Source organism: Globicephala melas, chromosome 8 (assembly GCF_963455315.2).
Source record: "Globicephala melas chromosome 8, mGloMel1.2, whole genome shotgun sequence".
NCBI lineage: Eukaryota > Metazoa > Chordata > Mammalia > Artiodactyla > Delphinidae > Globicephala > Globicephala melas.
In genome coordinates, this window is record NC_083321.1 from 27,674,323 (window position 1) to 27,691,136 (window position 16,814).

Here is a 16,814-nt window from a genome sequence, read left to right on the forward strand (position 1 = left end):
GATTAGCATGTGATTTGGTTTAACATCATTGAATGCACTTGGCTTGATCCCTGCTGGAGCTGAGTGACATACATTGGTTTGCTTTTCCGGCTTTACCTCACAAATTATAACTTGTCACATATAATTACCTTTTCTATAGCAATTTCAATAGTTCATTTGCCTGTCGCGTTTCAGAGAACTCTAAACCTTTCTTCATGTATCTTTTAAGTGGGCCGAAATGCTCCTCCCCCATTCCATCCTGTGCAGCTAGTATATAGTAAAATACTCGCTTATTATGATCAGTGGCTATATATTCCAGTTACCACATTTCTTTCATAAATACATTTCCTTTAAATGATTTAACTTTTGGATCTGCCAAAGTCATTTTGAATGTGGCACTGTTCCAAGTGAGTAGGATGAAAAGTCATTTAGAATAAGGAATCTAGGGGTCAGGTTTTTGCTTAACAAGAATGTCAGTTACTGAGATGACCAGAATGCTCAGATGAATGGATGTGAAAAGAGAAAATGTATAAAATCACTCAGAACTCAAATGGAAGTTAACATGAAATATTTGAAGTGGACATGTATTTCTCCTTTCTTCTGTAGCTTTCATCATCTGTACTGTACAACCTAGCACTTGATTGTATTTTGTTTTCTAGTGTTTATTATCTCCTCTGGTTAAGTATTATTTGACTTGACATTATATACAAGCTGCTTATAAATCAGAATTAAGTCTCATAATTTATCTGCTTTCTCCTTTATCCCTTCAACTCTTCCTTTTGATAAGATCTTGTATTTCAGACTTTCTGGCCAGCAATAATTTTAAAGGTTCTACCATGCTGTCCCACAAACCATCAACATGTCTCAAAATTCCAACACCCCAGTGTTTAAACTAGATCCAACAAACTGGATCTCATAATTGAAGTAAAACTGCAATTCTTTGGCAAAATGAACTGTATTAATATTTGTGTTTTCTGCTCTGCTTATGGAGCTAACAATAGATAATCATGCTGATGTTGAAGGCAATGGCCAGAATGATGTATTTTATTTATTTTATTTTTATTTTATTTATTTATTTATTTATTTTTTGCAGTACGGGGGCCTCTCACTGTTGTGGCCTCTCCTGTTGCGGAGCACAGGCTCCGGATGCGCAGGCTCAGCGGCCATGGCTCACGGGCCCAGCCGCTCCGCGACATGTGGGATCTTCCCGGACTGGGGCACGAACCCGTGTCCCCTGCATCGGCAGGCGGACTCTCAACCACTGCGCCACCAGGGAAGCCCTATTTTAGATCAATTTTTGATTCAGAAAATACATTCTTCTATCCACAGTTCCTAGTTCAGTACCTGGTTACATTATAGGATGTTAGGGGATGAAATATCATATTAATCACGGTTTCCATTGTTGCTGAAACCTAGGGGAGAGGAAAGAAGGAGATAATTTCACCAATAGTATATTCAAATTTATATTATAATCTTAAAAATAATTTTCTATATCTGTTGACTTTAAGTGTGGGAAATGAATATCTTTAAGAGTGGGTGTGATAAATTCTATTTTGTTGGTGTGTCTTTGGAGAGATCTCTTAGGTAAGTGGAAATATATTTTAATGCTGTTTTCCCTGGTTGAGTAAGTGACATTCTCTCATGAAACAATAATCTATTAGAACAGAAAAGAATCATCAGGACTATCTAGTTTAAAGATCTGTATTTACAATTTTCAATTTTAGTAATGGAACCATTTTTCAAACAAGGGAGAGGATCCTGAGGACATAGTGTGAGAATTCTTCTGGACTTAGGTGTACTTGAAGCTGGTACCATGCTAGCCCTTCTTAATTATGTGTATTACAGATCCCCTCATTTGCTTGAGTTTCTGGCTCTTGTAAACAAACAAAACAAAACAAAACAAAAAGAATTCTTGACAAATGTAATAAGTTTATTTATAGTAAAATTGAGAGTGAAAAATTATAAAGTATCTTAAGGCTTATTCTATCAAATTTCACCCAAAGTCTGTGATAGTTACTTTATTTAATATTCAGTGAGTAATTTTTGAGTGCCCACCATATGTCAAGCCCTGAAATTTTAGGCTCTGAAGACAAAAGTACAAACAAGTAGTTCCTATCCTCAAGGAGTGCTTAGAGTCTAGAAGATTTAGCAGCAAAAACAGACATTAAATTATCTCCTGAAAGCATCCTGAATTTTTTATCATGGAACTGTACAGATAGCCCATAAACTGTCCTGATTCAGGTCCCATGTACCTTGAGTCTAGCCAGTCATGTTTTACATTTCACAAAAGTATTCGTATTTGAGATATGAATCTTGACTGGAAGAGTTGGATCCACTTTTGGGGAAGGAGGATGAGAGCCTTTGACAGGTGTGTTAGTTTTCTATTGCTGCCATAACAAATAATCACAAACTTAGTGGCTTAAAACAACACAAATGTATTGTTTTACAGTTGTGTAGATGTTCAGCACAGGTCTCACTCAGCTAAAATCAAGGTGTCAGCCAGGCTGTGTTTTTTTTTTTTTTTTTTTTGAAGCTTTAGAGGAGAATCTATTGCCTTGCCTTTTCTAGCTTCTAGAGGCCACCCACCAGCCTTAGTTCATGGCCTCCTTCTTCCCATCTTCAAAGTCAGCAAAGGCAGGTCAGGTCATTCTCACATTGCATCACTCTGACTTTCCATCTCTCTCTGACTCTACTCTTCTGCCTCCTTCTTCCACTTTTTTTTCTTTTTCTTTTTTTTAAGACACACCATGTGGTTGCAGGATCTTAGTTCCCCCAACCAGGGATTGAACCTGGGCCCCCAGCAGTGGAAGCACAGAGTGCTAACAACTGGACCCCCAGGGAATTACACCTCTTTCACTTTTAAGAATCCTTGTAGTTACATTGGGGTCATCTAAGTAATCCAGGGTAATCTCCCCATTTTAAGATCCTTAACATTAATCACATCTGCAAAGTCCCTTTTGCCATGTAACATAATATATTCACAGGTTCCAATGTTTAGGGCATGGATATCTTTGGGGGCCATTGTTCTGCCTACCACAGTAGGTTATGTAAGCTTAAAGATAAAGGGTCCTGATATGGCTTGTGATTCACTATTAGAAATTCAGGACCATGTCACCTTCACATTTAGCCTTTCCAGCTACAGAGGCTACTAGTCATATCACAACATGGAGTAAAATAATGTTAAGTTGGCTGGTGTTATAATCATTTCTATTATGGACCAAATGTTTTTGTCCCCACTCACCCTCCCTCCCTCCAAATTTATATGTTGAAGTCTCAACCCCCAATGTAACTATATTTGGAGATGGTGCCTTTTTGGAGGTAATTAATTAAATTAGGTCATAAGGGTGAGGTGCTGATCTAATAAGATTAGTGTCCTTATAAGAAGAGACATGAGAGAGTCCTTTATCTCTTTCTCTTTCTCTCTCTCTCTCTTCTCCCTGCTTCTCTCTCTCCCTCCCTCCCTCATTCTCTGTCCTATAAGGACACTGTGAGAAGGTGGCCATCTACAAGCCAGGAAGAGAGCTCTCACCAGGAACTGAATTCGTTGGCACCTGATCTGGGACTTCTAGCCTCCAGAACTGGGAGAAAATAAATTTCTGTAGTTTAACCTACCTACTCTGTGGTATTTTGTTACGGCAGCCCAAGTGACTAAGACAGACTATGGGCCAAGCAAGATGATTGGCCAGAGACAACCCAGAAACTAACCCCATTACCATAAAACCTGAGACTGCGAGCCACGTTGGCAGAGCAGTTCTCCTGGTTCCCTTACCCTGCTGCTCTCCACCTGGGCACCCCTTCCCAGTAAAGCCTTTTGCTTTTTCAGCACGTGTGTCTCCTCAGATAATTCATTTCTGAGTGTTGGACAAGAGCCCACTCTCAGGCCCTGGAAGGGGTCCCCCTTCCTGCAACAAAATCACCCAGTCTGTGGTATTTTGTTATGGCAGCTGAACTAAAACCGTTTCCCAAACTGCTTTGTTTCCTTCTTCCTTTTTCACTCACTGGCCTGTCTCCTTGCAGCTTCTTCCCATTTGTCTTTGTCCCAACTTTTATTTAAGAAAATAAAAAAGGACATAAAACATGTTCAAGGTTAGATGAGAATGTAACATATTGCCCAGAGGAAAATTAAATTGGGAAGCAGCATTCTGCAGGTGCATATTAAGTGAACTGGTGGGGAAAGTATAATTTAGGAGATGGTGAAATTGCATTTGAGTGGAGATGTCATCTCACAGTGCCTGTGTTGATCTAGAGATCATTTTCATTTTAGTTGCTTGCACGTGTCATGTACCAGCACTCCCCACTACATTTCTTTTGGGATCATCAAGAATAGATTATTCAAGAATGATTTGCAGATCAGTGTACAGCTAGGAGAAGGTTCCTGCATTGAACTAAAGACAGGGCAAAAATAAAAATCATGAGCATAATGTTTTTCTTTCATTTTTAATCAGTTGATTTCTCACAATGTATTAGGCAGTAAAACAGGATGTTTAAAATTGGGATTTCAAGACCTCAAAATGTAATAGATTTCAGATATCAAAATGAACCCTGAGATAGACCATCCTCTTGGAATATCAGAGCAGATGGCCAAAAACTTCATAGAGAACCTCTAACCCTCATTAAGGATTAAAAAAATGTTGACGGTTGTTTTGTCAAGCCCAGGTCTGTGTGCCTGATGCACAGTGAGGCCAAACAAACTGAAATGTTGGAGTGTGGAGCAGAAAAAGGTTTATTGCAGGGCCAAGCATGGAGAACAGGCAGCCCAGGCTCAAAAGATCCAAACTCCCCAGTGGTTTTTCAGGGAAGAGTTTTTAAAGGCAACGTAACAAGTGGTGAGGGCTGCAGGGCACATGACTTTCTTCTGAGTGGTTGGTGGAGAGGTAACAGGGTGGTGTTCCAGAAATCCCAGTCAACAGCCCTCTGGTTCCAGCCAGTCTGGAGTCTCAGCATGTAGTTAGCATCCTCCACCTGGGTGGGGGCCTTAGTTCCTGCAGAACAGCTCAAGGATTTGCATCAGATTGTTAAGTACATCCCTTGAGGAGGAACTGAGACTCTGTCTTATGGCAGAACAGTTGTTTCTTGACTGATTTTCCTTTGTTTCTGCACTCCTTCACTTCCCTAATTAGCAACTACTTGAATCTGCTGTTTGGAACTCAGGGAAGACCTAGGAAACTAAAGGTTTTTTCTACAAATAGGAAACAGGGGGACATGGAGGGGCTTTTGTACCTGGGAGGGCCCCTCTGGGCCCTGCTCGGTTTTAGTTGGAAATGAGATTTTACACAGAGGAATACTTTGGAGAAATTCCCACTCTATCAACTCTTGCTGAGGAGGCAAGACAGAGAGGTACCCTCTCATTTCAAGTTCAAGGGTGGGAGGCTTCAATGTAACCATTCAGAGAGCTTGATACACATTCCCTAGAGTTGGTGGATGCAGTGGCGATTTCTGACTTGTGCCTGAGAAAGCCAGAAGTCAAGAAGCTGGCTAAAGCTTCCTGTGACCTCAAGGTAGAGGGCTGGATCTGATCTTGGGTGGCCTCGGCCTGCAGCGGCTTGAAGAAAGATTTCAGTTCCCCGGCCAGAGATTGAAGTCGGGCCATGGCAGTGAGAGAACTGAATCCTAGGCCACAAGACTACCAGGGACAGTGGCCAGTGACAGGACCCTGACCTGTCAGCTTTGTAGAAATGAATTCCCACAAAGAGATGGAAAGTGGTGAAACAAGTAAACTGCTTATTAGGAGGAAAAAGGGTATGTGTGGATAGATACACAGGCGGACTCAGAGAAAGAATCATGCCCTCATGGTAGTTTGAATCACATATGGGGCATTTCTTCCAGGTTTCCTTTGGCCAGTCATCTTGCTTTGCCTGGTTCTGAGTCTGAATTTGGTTTATCTCAGGGTCCTCCCACGTGTGTGCACGCATCCCTTAGCCAAGATGGATTCTAGTGAAGAGGTCTATGGTTAGGTTGACAACACCTACTATAGGGTGACACCCCCCCTCCCATTTTGACCTTCAAGGAGGCTTTCTGTGCACGTGAGGTCGGGAAGATCTCCTTGACTTGGAGATTGAGGAATATGTGGTCTGTTTGTCTCTTATCTGGGCAGTGCTCAGCTTCTCTTCCCTCCTGTTATTGCCTTCATCTTGGACTATCTGTCCACAGGGGACAAACTCCAGCTGCTCAGCCTGGGGCCCATCTATCTCCTGCCGCAAATCTGGAAAGCAACTGCTCTCGTCTCCAGTATTGGGCCAATGATTCAAGAGTTCTGGGATCTGAATAGGAAACCCACTTCAGGAGTACCTATTTAATAAGGGATCCTGCTTAAGAGGGTTTTTGCCAGAGGCTGGAGGTGTAATGTTGGGTGAAGGAGCTGAGGGAGGTCAGGAAAGGTCTGCTTATGGAGATGCACTACCCACGTCAAGGGAATTGTGTTGGAGGGTCCGAGCAGAGGAGCCTCTGAAGAACACAGACACATTCTCAGGAAAGAGTCAGGTCCTAAGAGCAGACAATCATCTTTTTTGTCCTTTCTTTTTTCCCTACTATTCTGCATCCTAATCCAGAGGGGTCAGCAACCTTTGGGTGCAAATCCCAGATGGAGAGAGAGAGTTAAGAATCATGCCCCCACTCCTCCAACGATTGGAAAATTTTAATATCACCTCCCGTTGAAGTTTTTGGTATTAGTTGGAACTGAAGCTTTGGGGTTACTGTCATGTTTGTGGAGTAATAATGAAGATTTTATTACTCAAGAGTGACCAGTGATATTCTCTAGCCTGATACATTTTCATGCAGTGGCTGAAGAACGACAGCTACTTCTGAGCAAATTCAAAGGGACAGGGGGGAACAAAATAAAGTTGCTTTTAGGATTATACTCCGTGAATCCTGCTTGTTTGGTGTACCGATGACAGAAGCATGTGATATTCATCTTTCCTTTTTTTTTTAAATTTCAATTTTGTATTTTTTGGCTATGCCGCATGGCATGTGGGATCTTAGTTCCCTGACCAGGGATCGAACCTGCGCCCCCTAAGGTGGGAGCGTGGAGCCTTAACCACTGGACCACCAGGGAAGTCTAGTAGCATGTAATATTCATCCCTTGGGGCCAATGTACAGAAAATAGACTGAATTCAGATCAATATGCATATCTTCAAAAGGGTGAGTCACCTTTTCTTTTCAAATGCAGAACGACAACTTAGAGCTTTTCCATGCCATTGAAATCGTTGGGTCTGACTTCAGATAAATATTTATTTTAGATACAGCAATCAATCTGCCTGCCATGTTCAACTTCCCCTTCTAAACTGCCTTTTCACTTCCCCCTTGCTCAAGAAAACAGCACCAGGCTGTTCTTTGCTGGTAAGAGGCCACTGTAGGAACAAAGGTTGTATCCTTTGTTGTATCCTGCTTCCAGAGGCAGCTTGATACTAGGGTACTCAGAAGTCTACTGTTGGGGTACCTAGTGGCTTTCATCATAGCTTTGTGTGAAGAGCTCTACCAAACAGAGATGGTAACATTTGAGTCCATCAAATCCTTTCTCTTGGAAATTTAAGCTGAGAGACTCAAAAAGAAGTTCTGATGGATATTGGGTGCTGTGTTGAAAGGAGCCCATGATTAACAACACATCCATACTGAGGATATTGGAACTGCTATGCAGAGAGAAAGGCATGCTAGTAATGAACCTTGGGGGCCCCTGACTGCCTTGATCCCTTTGGGTGTTCTCATTTTAGTTCCAATTCCACGAACATCCTTACAATAAAAGCTTCCTTTCCTGTAAAAGAAACTTGATGAGTGTCTGTCCTTTGCCAATATAAAAGCTCTGGCTGGAAGAATATGGTAAACTTCACCCAGCAGCACTGAGTTCACTGCACACTCATTGCAGCCACATCTTCAGTATTTACTTGTATCTCAGTTCCAGTATGAGGGGCCCTTGTCTTTGTGCTTATTTTAAGGACAACTGACTTCCTAGATGCAACATCTATTATTTCAGTTGGTTCTGAATGTTTATTATTTTCATCATTTAATGTGAGCTGATTGTCTAAATACCTGTGTCTTCACATGGGCCAGCAGACCATATTCTATATACAGGCTTTACATGTGATCATTACATATATTGCTTCAAAGTGGCTCAGATTTTTTTTTTTATTATTGATCTTATTTGCTGATCTTTTCAGCATCTATATTGAAGATTGAGAAAGAAATGCTAATGAGGTAAAAACATTGTGCTCTAGATTTTGAAAAATTATATTAAGCTGGAAATAGATATGTTCCATGTACAGGAGCCTTTGAAGACTTATCGCTTAATAACCTCAATTCTTTTCCTAGCTCCTCTGTGCTTCACCAGTCTCCCTGGTACTAATCTTTAATATTTGGTCTAATCAATATTACCTCTCCCCCAGGATCAACCACTGTTTCCCCAAAGTGGGTTGAGGCTTTGAAGTAATCTCATTTGAAAGGCAGCATTTAATCCTAGTGCCATGTGAGTTCCTGGATTCATTAAAACCTTATCAGTGAACTGAGGGTGAACAACATTTTAAGTTCTAGCCAAAGGTTGCCCAGAGGTCTACCTCTACATGGACCCCACCCCCTAAAATACCCTTGCAGTGAAGCTTGTGGAGAAACAGTGGAGCACAGTAGATAGCACGCAGGCCTTGAAGTCATGAGGACTTCCTGAATTCTGTATTCCCCAGTTAGTAGCTCTGTGATCATACTGCCTCAGGGAAAGGGACTTTCCCCGGGGAACAGGCAGGAGGCACTAGCTTGACTTTTTATGTAGGGTTTTTCACTAGACAGCAGGGCTCTTCAGTGTCATTCCCTGAATCCATTTTCAGACTGAAAGACGAAGGAAGTTCCATTTAGGGAAATTACACACACACAGGCACATATATCTGGGATCAAAGTTAAAGTACTAATTAACAAGTCTTTTTCTTTTTTGACCAGAAGCTGGTGATCTAGGGTGTATATGGGAACAATAGTAGATAACTTGTTTTGTGCTTGGTTCCTGTGGCTTGGTGTGAAACATTGTATTTAAGTTCCTGAGATACTGTGGATACCTGTTAAGGTAGCATTACCTGCTGTAACATAAACCCTCAAGTCTCAGTGACTTAACACAAGAGAAGTTTATTTCTTGCTGACATAAAGCCCTCTCAGAGGGAGCAGGTGTGTGGGTGCGTGTGGGTCCTCTGGTCATTCAGGGATACAGGCGCATGGATGCTCTGCCGTCTTCTATACAGGGCTTCCATGCTTGCTTTAAGCATGAACATTCAGCCATTCAAGAGGGGGGAGAGTAGATTCACCTGTGGGAAGGGTTTATGAGCCAGACCTAGACAGAGTGCATATCATTTCTGATAACCTCCATTGCTAGAATTCAGTTACATAATCAAACCTTTCTACAGGTGAGGCTGGGAAAAGTACATTATGTATGTCCCCAGGAAGACTAGAGAAAGGGTTTTGGTGAACATGTAACAATCTCTGTCACAGTCCAAATCTCTGAGAACAAATACAGTTTCATCTTTCTCCCTCAGATGGAACCACCTCCTTCCCTCTCCAAAGATCTCATCCATCTCTAAATCAAATTCCCCATTTTCCAGATGAGCCTCCTTATGGGCTGGCAACCCATGAACTAAAAAGACAAGTTATCTTTTTTGTCTCCCTCCATTCAGTATTCAGTGATGAAGTTGGGACACTTCCACACAATAACACTGTTCACAGTAACACTTCCATTCATAAAAAGGAAGACTAGAAAACATAGCTCACTGGATTAAGCAATGATCAAACCCTTCTTGGCAAGCTCTATGGAATCCTGCTTCTTGGCAGTGGAGGAAGTTCCTTAATTAGATGATGATTCTTCTGGAGGAACATTCTTTCCTTGTCCATTATTCTCCATAGCTCCTGGCTCCATCATCTAGAAGGTTCTTCCATATCCATTATCTTCCACAGCCACATTTGAAGTAGGTATTGGAGAGATGCCATCCTTGGGGTTGTATAGATTTAGTAGCCTACTTCCTGCTTGTCAAGTTAGGGGACCCAAAGGTTGTGCAAACAATCAGGCAATTTTAGTCTGGTCTTAGTTTTGCTGGCAATAAACTCCCTTAAAAACAACTTTCATTTGGTTCCTGGTGCCTATAAACACATCTAATGTTCTCTTCTTAAACATAATTATCAATCTTAATATATATATATTTTTACTTCCTCACAATTTAATGGTTCTACCACAAGATAAAAGACCTGGGTGGGAAGGCCACACCCTAAATCTGTCGTACCTCAGGCCTGAATCTTAATGGCTCTTTTTCCTCAAATTTATCTTATCTCTTATTATTTGGGATCTAGAAGCAATAGGCTTTGATATACCACCAAGGCTCCAAATTCAGGAATTCCTGAAATTCCTGAAATTCTCCATTTCCTTTTACGTCCCATTGTAAACAAGCCATCTCTTTAATAACTAGGAAGTAAAAGTCCAATCCCATTAACATTCAGACTCTTTGTAAACCTTTCCCTTACAGCATGAGTTGTCACACTTTTTCTATTAAAGGTCTAGATGTAAATATTTTAGACTCTGTGGACCATATAGTCTTGTCACAGCTACTGAATCCTGCTGTTGTAGTACAAAAAAAGCCTTAGACAAGATGTAAACAAGTGGGTATGGCCATGTTCCAGTAAATTTATTTTGAGAGGAGGGTCAGATTTTGCCTCTGGGGCATAATTTCCTGACCACCAAGCTAAAGGTTCAGTAGGCATGTGGTTGTTCTTCGTGTTTTCACAGGGGAAATTTTTACTCTGATTATCACTCTTATTCTGTTGCAGGACCACTAAGCCAGTGCCATATACACTAAGTTTTTTGTTCATGCAGCCCTCCACATCCAGTACCAATTAATGTATTATTAAAATAATGCAATTTTTTACTAGCATATAAACCCACAAAAATCAGCAACTTAACCGATAGAAGCCAAGTCCATCTGGTTTGCTATAAAGGGTTGTTGATGTTGGGGCACAGCATTCCATGTAGACATTCAGGAATCCAGGCTGATGACGATCCTGTTATCACCAGCACAAAGCTTTCAAGGCCACTGTGGGTGGTGACATTCAGCCAATAGAGGAAGAGAAGGAAAATCCTTCTGAGAGGATTTTGTGGGCCGGGTATGGAAATATCTCATTGTACTTTTGCTCACATTTCATTGGCTGGAATATGGATATACCTGATTATGAAGAAAGCTGGGAAATGTAGTCCAGCTTTACAGCCAGGAAGAAATAGGCACAAATCTTGGTGCACACTGAATTCTCTGCCACAGTCCCCAAGTGAATATTAATGACTGAGCCTTTCCTCACTAGCTGTGTGACTTTAGGCTTAGAGCCCATTTCATTTTTCTTACAGTAGACATAAAATCAGAATTAAAAATATAAGGCACATAAAGATGCCTTGTTAGTTTCAACTCGCAAGCACTTTACATGCCTGCAAGAATATAGTAAACACCTGCATAGCCCTCTCCCAGATTTATGTATATTAACGTTATACCGTATTTGTGACTCGGATTTATCTTAAGATGTAAACATTACAGATAGAGTTTGAGGCCCCCTAAGTACTTCCATTCCTCTTTCTCTTTCCTCACTGTCATGAACCCAGTGTTTATTAATCTTATGTACTGGCATCACTTTTTTTTATCACTTGGAATTCAGTGCCGCTGACTTACTGACTAGTTTAAAATCATAGCCACATCTCTTGTGGGATGAAAGGCATGGTATTATGGCTAAATCATTTCAGGAGTGGAAGACACAAAATGCTCCCTCAACCCTCACAGCTGGTCTCCAGGTCTAGCAGCCTCTTGGGGAAGAGGGAGATACGAAGTTAGAGGTAATCACAGGTCAGACCATGACGGGCCTTATGTGCTAGCTAAAGATTAGATGGGACTTCCCTGGTGGTCTAGTGGTTAAGACTCTGCGCTTCTACTGCAGGGGGCGTGGGTTTAATCCCTGGTTGGGGGACTAAGATCCCGCCTGCATGCTGTGTGACACATGGCCAAAAAAAAAAAAAAAGATTAGAATTTTATCCTCTTGAAAACAATGGGAAATCCCATTCATTATTAAGCATGGTCAAGGTTGTGGTTTAGAAGGATAGTTCTTGTTGCTGTGTGAGGACTGTCCAGAGCTAAGAGAGACCCTTGCCATAGTGCTGGGGAGAGATAGTATGGGCTTCATCTCAAATGGTGGCCTGTGGAGGAGTGCCTTTTCTTCGCATGGCCCTGGAGGGCTCACAGATTTTCTCTCTTGCTTCTTCAGGAAGGGTTGCACTTCAGTGTGGCATGGAGGGGCCTCAAGCAGAAGCTGCTGCTGCTTCCTAGCATTTTGACCTTGACCTTTTTTAGCTAAGTGGTGAAAAAGTCTCTCTTTATCAGGTTTGTAGCTCTTCTGTTGGAACTCCCAAGCACCTTACATGCATTATCTTTTTTAACCTTCACAGCAACCTAGTGGGATAGTATTCCACTTAAAAAGGTAAGAAAAGTGAGACCCAGAGTGGTTAAATAGTTTACCTAAGATTACTAGAAAGAGGCTAAGCTGGGTTGTTTTTAAATCTGATTTACCAACTTGCTACATTGTCTCAAGGCATAACAACTAATATTTACTGAGGAATTACTATGTGCCAGACATTATTCTAAACTTTCTATATGTGTTATTCTGTTTAATTATCAGTATAATCCTCTGAGGCAGATAATATTAGTATCTTCACTTTATAGTTAAGAATCTGAGGTCCAGAAAATTCAAGTAATTTGTTCAGGATGACATACATCTGGTCAAGATGATTAAGACAAATTAACTCTGGAGCCATTGCCTTCTAGTACCTGTAAAGCGAAAGCAATTATTTTGATTTTCAAAAGTATAGGGAGAAGGAAAAGGCTGTGTTATAATTTAAAGCATCTTATTAAACATTGTAAGTATAGCTCCAATTTCAATGTATCAAAATGTTGTAGAGAATATAGCTATAAGCCACACTCAATAGCAGATTTGAATGGACATAGCTGATTATCAGTACCTGCAATTTTGCTTCAATCCTTGCCAAAATGACTTAATATGATAGAGTAGCCATAGGAGAGCTGGGCTAAGAGCTGGGAAGCCAGGATTCTTATCCTGCCTGCCATAAACAGTCTTTGTGATCTTGTCTGGGTCACTTGACATCTTTGGGCTTCAATATCAAAAATCCAAGGAATGAACTAGAGACTCTCCAGTGACCCCATCTACTCTGTGATTCTCTCTTTGCTTTTTCTTTCCCCACTACATTAGAAAGTGACTTCAAATAGTGACAGAAAATTTAAACAAGGAAATACTTTTAGAAATGCAACAAAATTAATTTTAATATCTCCAAAGTTCAGGACAAGTAAATATTACAGATGCATTAGAAATTTTTTTGTAAGATTCTTTCTACTAATATTATAAACATATAGACATTTTAGTCATCTTTTATGTGGGAAAAAAACTCCAAATCTATGACTCTGGTGGCGAGTATCTTTATTAAAAAAATAAGATTTAAATAAATTAAACAATCTGAAGATGAAACAAGTAAATAACTAAAAGAGGTAACATCTCGAAATCAACTCATGAAATAGTTTCAATATTTACCCTCTTGAAAGAAACAGATTTGAGAGAACATTGATAGACAAAAGACTGATATAGAGAGGATTCTAGAAAACAGCAGTTTTTTTTTTTCTCATGGCTAATTCTTCCTAAAAGAGTTATTTCTTTACACAAATGTATTTGTAGGTAAGATAAATGTACTTATAAAGTTGCCAAAATTGCTTTCAAACCTGCTTTCAAATCCACCTCTCTCCAAAGGTGTGGATCCCAGCCTGGAGGGCAGGGCGATGTAGTTTTTTTCCTACTTCCCAAAGGGAGTTTTGCAGGAGCCTGACAGCATTTGTTCAATTTATTTAAATGATGGAGTAGATGTGGGCTAATTACCACAAGCCCACATTAACATTTCTTGCTTTTGCCCTTAACTAAAGGGGTTGGCAGTAATAGCTTGTAAATCCTGAGCTCGTTAACCACCACCTGCCTGAGCAATTCAGAGAGATGCATCCTGTCTCCATCCACCCTCCATGTGCCAGAGAAGAAGAGGTGAAGCGGAACTGGAATGGATGCCCCGCTTCCGTGGACTGACCAGCATTGCTGAGCACAGCCTCATCAGATAGCCTCAGACATCCTCTTTCAGTGTTGTCCTACCCACTACCTTTCTGCTGTTACTTTCCTTAAGGAAGCCATTATTGAGTTTCTTACTAAAGTCTAGTCACGAAGTTAGGCATTGAGGCTACAATCATGAAGAAGAGACTGGGACTGCTCTGAGGGCTCAGGAGTCCGGCAGGAGAATGCTACATTTAGTACTTTCACCCACTGTTAGCTCATTTCCTTCCTCTGGGCCCATATCCCTATGTCTAAGAGGAAGGGATTGCCTGAGAGGATTTCTAAGATTATTAAACGGGAAAGCAACCCCATGTCTGTAAGTTAAGTAAGACCGAATAAAACTTATGGAACCAGACCTAGAATACAGGGTTGGGTGGTGACAGGCCCCAGGCCCCAGCACTCTCCATTCCTGGAGCTCCCTTATGCAGGAGAGCAGGGATCAGTGGGGTCTCCCACAATGGTTTGCAGCCTGGGCACATGTACACACAGACGTCTTGAATGTCTTGGTCCTTCAGGTCAAGGGTGGGCAGCTCAAAGTGTCCACTGCTCTTTATTCTTTCATTTCACTGAACGAGCAGTAGCTGGGTCCCAGGCCTCGCACGGTGCAGTCAGTGCTGTCGCTGTCACACTTGCCACAGTGACATTCAGAGGCTACTGGGTACGTATACAGGGAGTCTGCATGGTGAGCACAGCCAGGCACTTTGACCGTCTCATACATCAGCTCCTTGAAGGTACACGTTTTCTGGATGTTGGGCCTGGCTGGATCCTTGTACACTAGATCCTGAGTGGTTTAGGAGAGAGAGAGAGTTAAGTTACAGTATTCTGGAACTTTCTGTTTAGCTTAATCAAAATGAGACAGGGATTGAATACCACTTGCTCTAACGTTTACCCACTAAAGCTCACTTATGGAATTCCTGACTAAGGAAACATATCTCAGCAGTGACCTATATGCTATACCAATGTTTCCTGATTGTTTTGGAAATCTTACAGAAAATATAAGTTGTTCCTTTTCCTATTCCTTATGTCTATGTCAAAATATTAATTATTTCTCCAACTATAGAGATTGAATTTTAATATAGAAAAATGATGAAAAGGGAAATATGACAAATTTTAATGACTTTTTATACTTAGTTGAAAGCTATAATAATGACAACTTGAACCATAAAACAATGGAGTTTAATTTCTCAGAAAATTTTTCCAAATACATTGTCCCTGAGGATTTATAAAATATAAAACACTGAAGTTTAATTTCTCAGAAAAATTTTCCAAATACATTGTCCCTGAGGATTTATAAAAAGTCAAAAAAATATATATAATGTGGAATGTTAATGCTTAGCTTAGCATGACTATGAAAGCTTTCATGAAAGCTCATGAAAATCATGAAGATTTTAAATATTCCACAGTCCTGTAGACATCTTTCCCCCTTAAATGCTGTGTATTTTGCAGAGCTCTCAGTTTCAAAGGCTACATGGTTTGCATATAAAAACTTTAATCCTGGTAGTATAGGTTTATTCTAACACTTTCTAGTGAAAAAAAAAATTCACTGAGGGAAGAAGTTGGCACTTCTGTTTATTTCAATATCATGCCACCAGGTCTGTATCCCAGGAGGGTATGATAAGTGGAGTTTGGTCGAACTCATTTACCACCCCATAAAGTAGATTTCATTAAAAATTGCTATTTTCAATGTCAGTTTATAGAATGAAATGCTGCATAGATAGCCAGGTGCTATAGGGGAAAAAAAAGAAAAGGGAGAAACTGCTTCTTTACTTGGATTAATTCAAAGAAGCTGCGTGAACACAAACTAGTGGTTTTATGCCTCTGTGCCTTGGTTTTCTCAACGGTATAAAGAAGTGAGTGGGTTTGCTGATTCATTTTGGTTCTAATAGTCTGCAAGGACTGGTTGTGTTCTCAGGATGCTTGTTGACATTTGTATTCAGGTGGGCCAATAAGACAGTTTTTATAACATGGCTGTGATTTTATATGGTTTGCAAACATATTTTGGTACTATCTCTATTGTAGAGATATGGCTTCAGTTACAGAAATTGGCTTTTGGGGAATATTGTAGCTCTTCTATTATTAAATGTGTGTATGTTTATCTCTATGTAAAATCTAGTATAGAACAATTTTTAAAAATTGTTTTAAATTTTAAATAAAATTTAAAAAATAGATTTGACATATTACTAAATTGATCAGATCAAATCTGAGGCTTTCTTGCATTTACCCTAATCAAATATAAGTCCAAATGTTTAACTGATATCATGGTAAATAACCCCAATCATAATACAGACAGTACTAGCTAAGGGACTCATGGCTATTCCTTGGGAAACTTAGAATATTGATAAAGTGGGAATTAATGAAGCCCGCCTCGTCCAGACCCTCAGCACCCTTACTTCCAGCAAAGCAAAGTACCTACCCGGGTGTAGCAGTAGCCCGCACACCATGTGGTGTTCATGCTTATGCAGAAGCCACATTCCTCTTTCTCCACTGTAATGGTGATGTTGGTCAGCTCACAGCAGTGGCAGCAGATTGCTGTCCAGCAACAGAAGAGAAAGCAAAACTGGACCAACTTCATCCTGGGCTAGGAAGCAAACAATTAAGGCCCATGAGAAACCAAGACCAAAGCATTATAATTGTTATGTAAGTTGACCAAACCAAAAATAATTGGTCTACCCATCCTCTCCAGTCACATTTTG

The 16,814-nt window shown here is 40.6% G+C and overlaps 1 protein-coding gene and 1 long non-coding RNA gene across 3 annotated transcripts in view; one reads left to right on the forward strand and one right to left on the reverse strand.

Moving 5' to 3' along the window:
* Window positions 1-16,814, forward strand: part of LOC115857605 (uncharacterized) — a 231,854-nt gene that overhangs the window by 59,685 nt on the left and 155,355 nt on the right. The gene's annotated exons all lie outside the window — the stretch shown is intronic.
* On the reverse strand, window positions 14,672-16,693 carry FSHB (follicle stimulating hormone subunit beta). The gene is made up of 2 exons (XM_030864823.2): window positions 16,535-16,693; window positions 14,672-14,902 (listed from the first exon to the last, which is right to left on the reverse strand). The coding sequence occupies exons 1-2, from the start codon at window positions 16,691-16,693 to the stop codon at window positions 14,672-14,674; spliced, it is 390 nt and encodes a 129-aa protein (XP_030720683.1).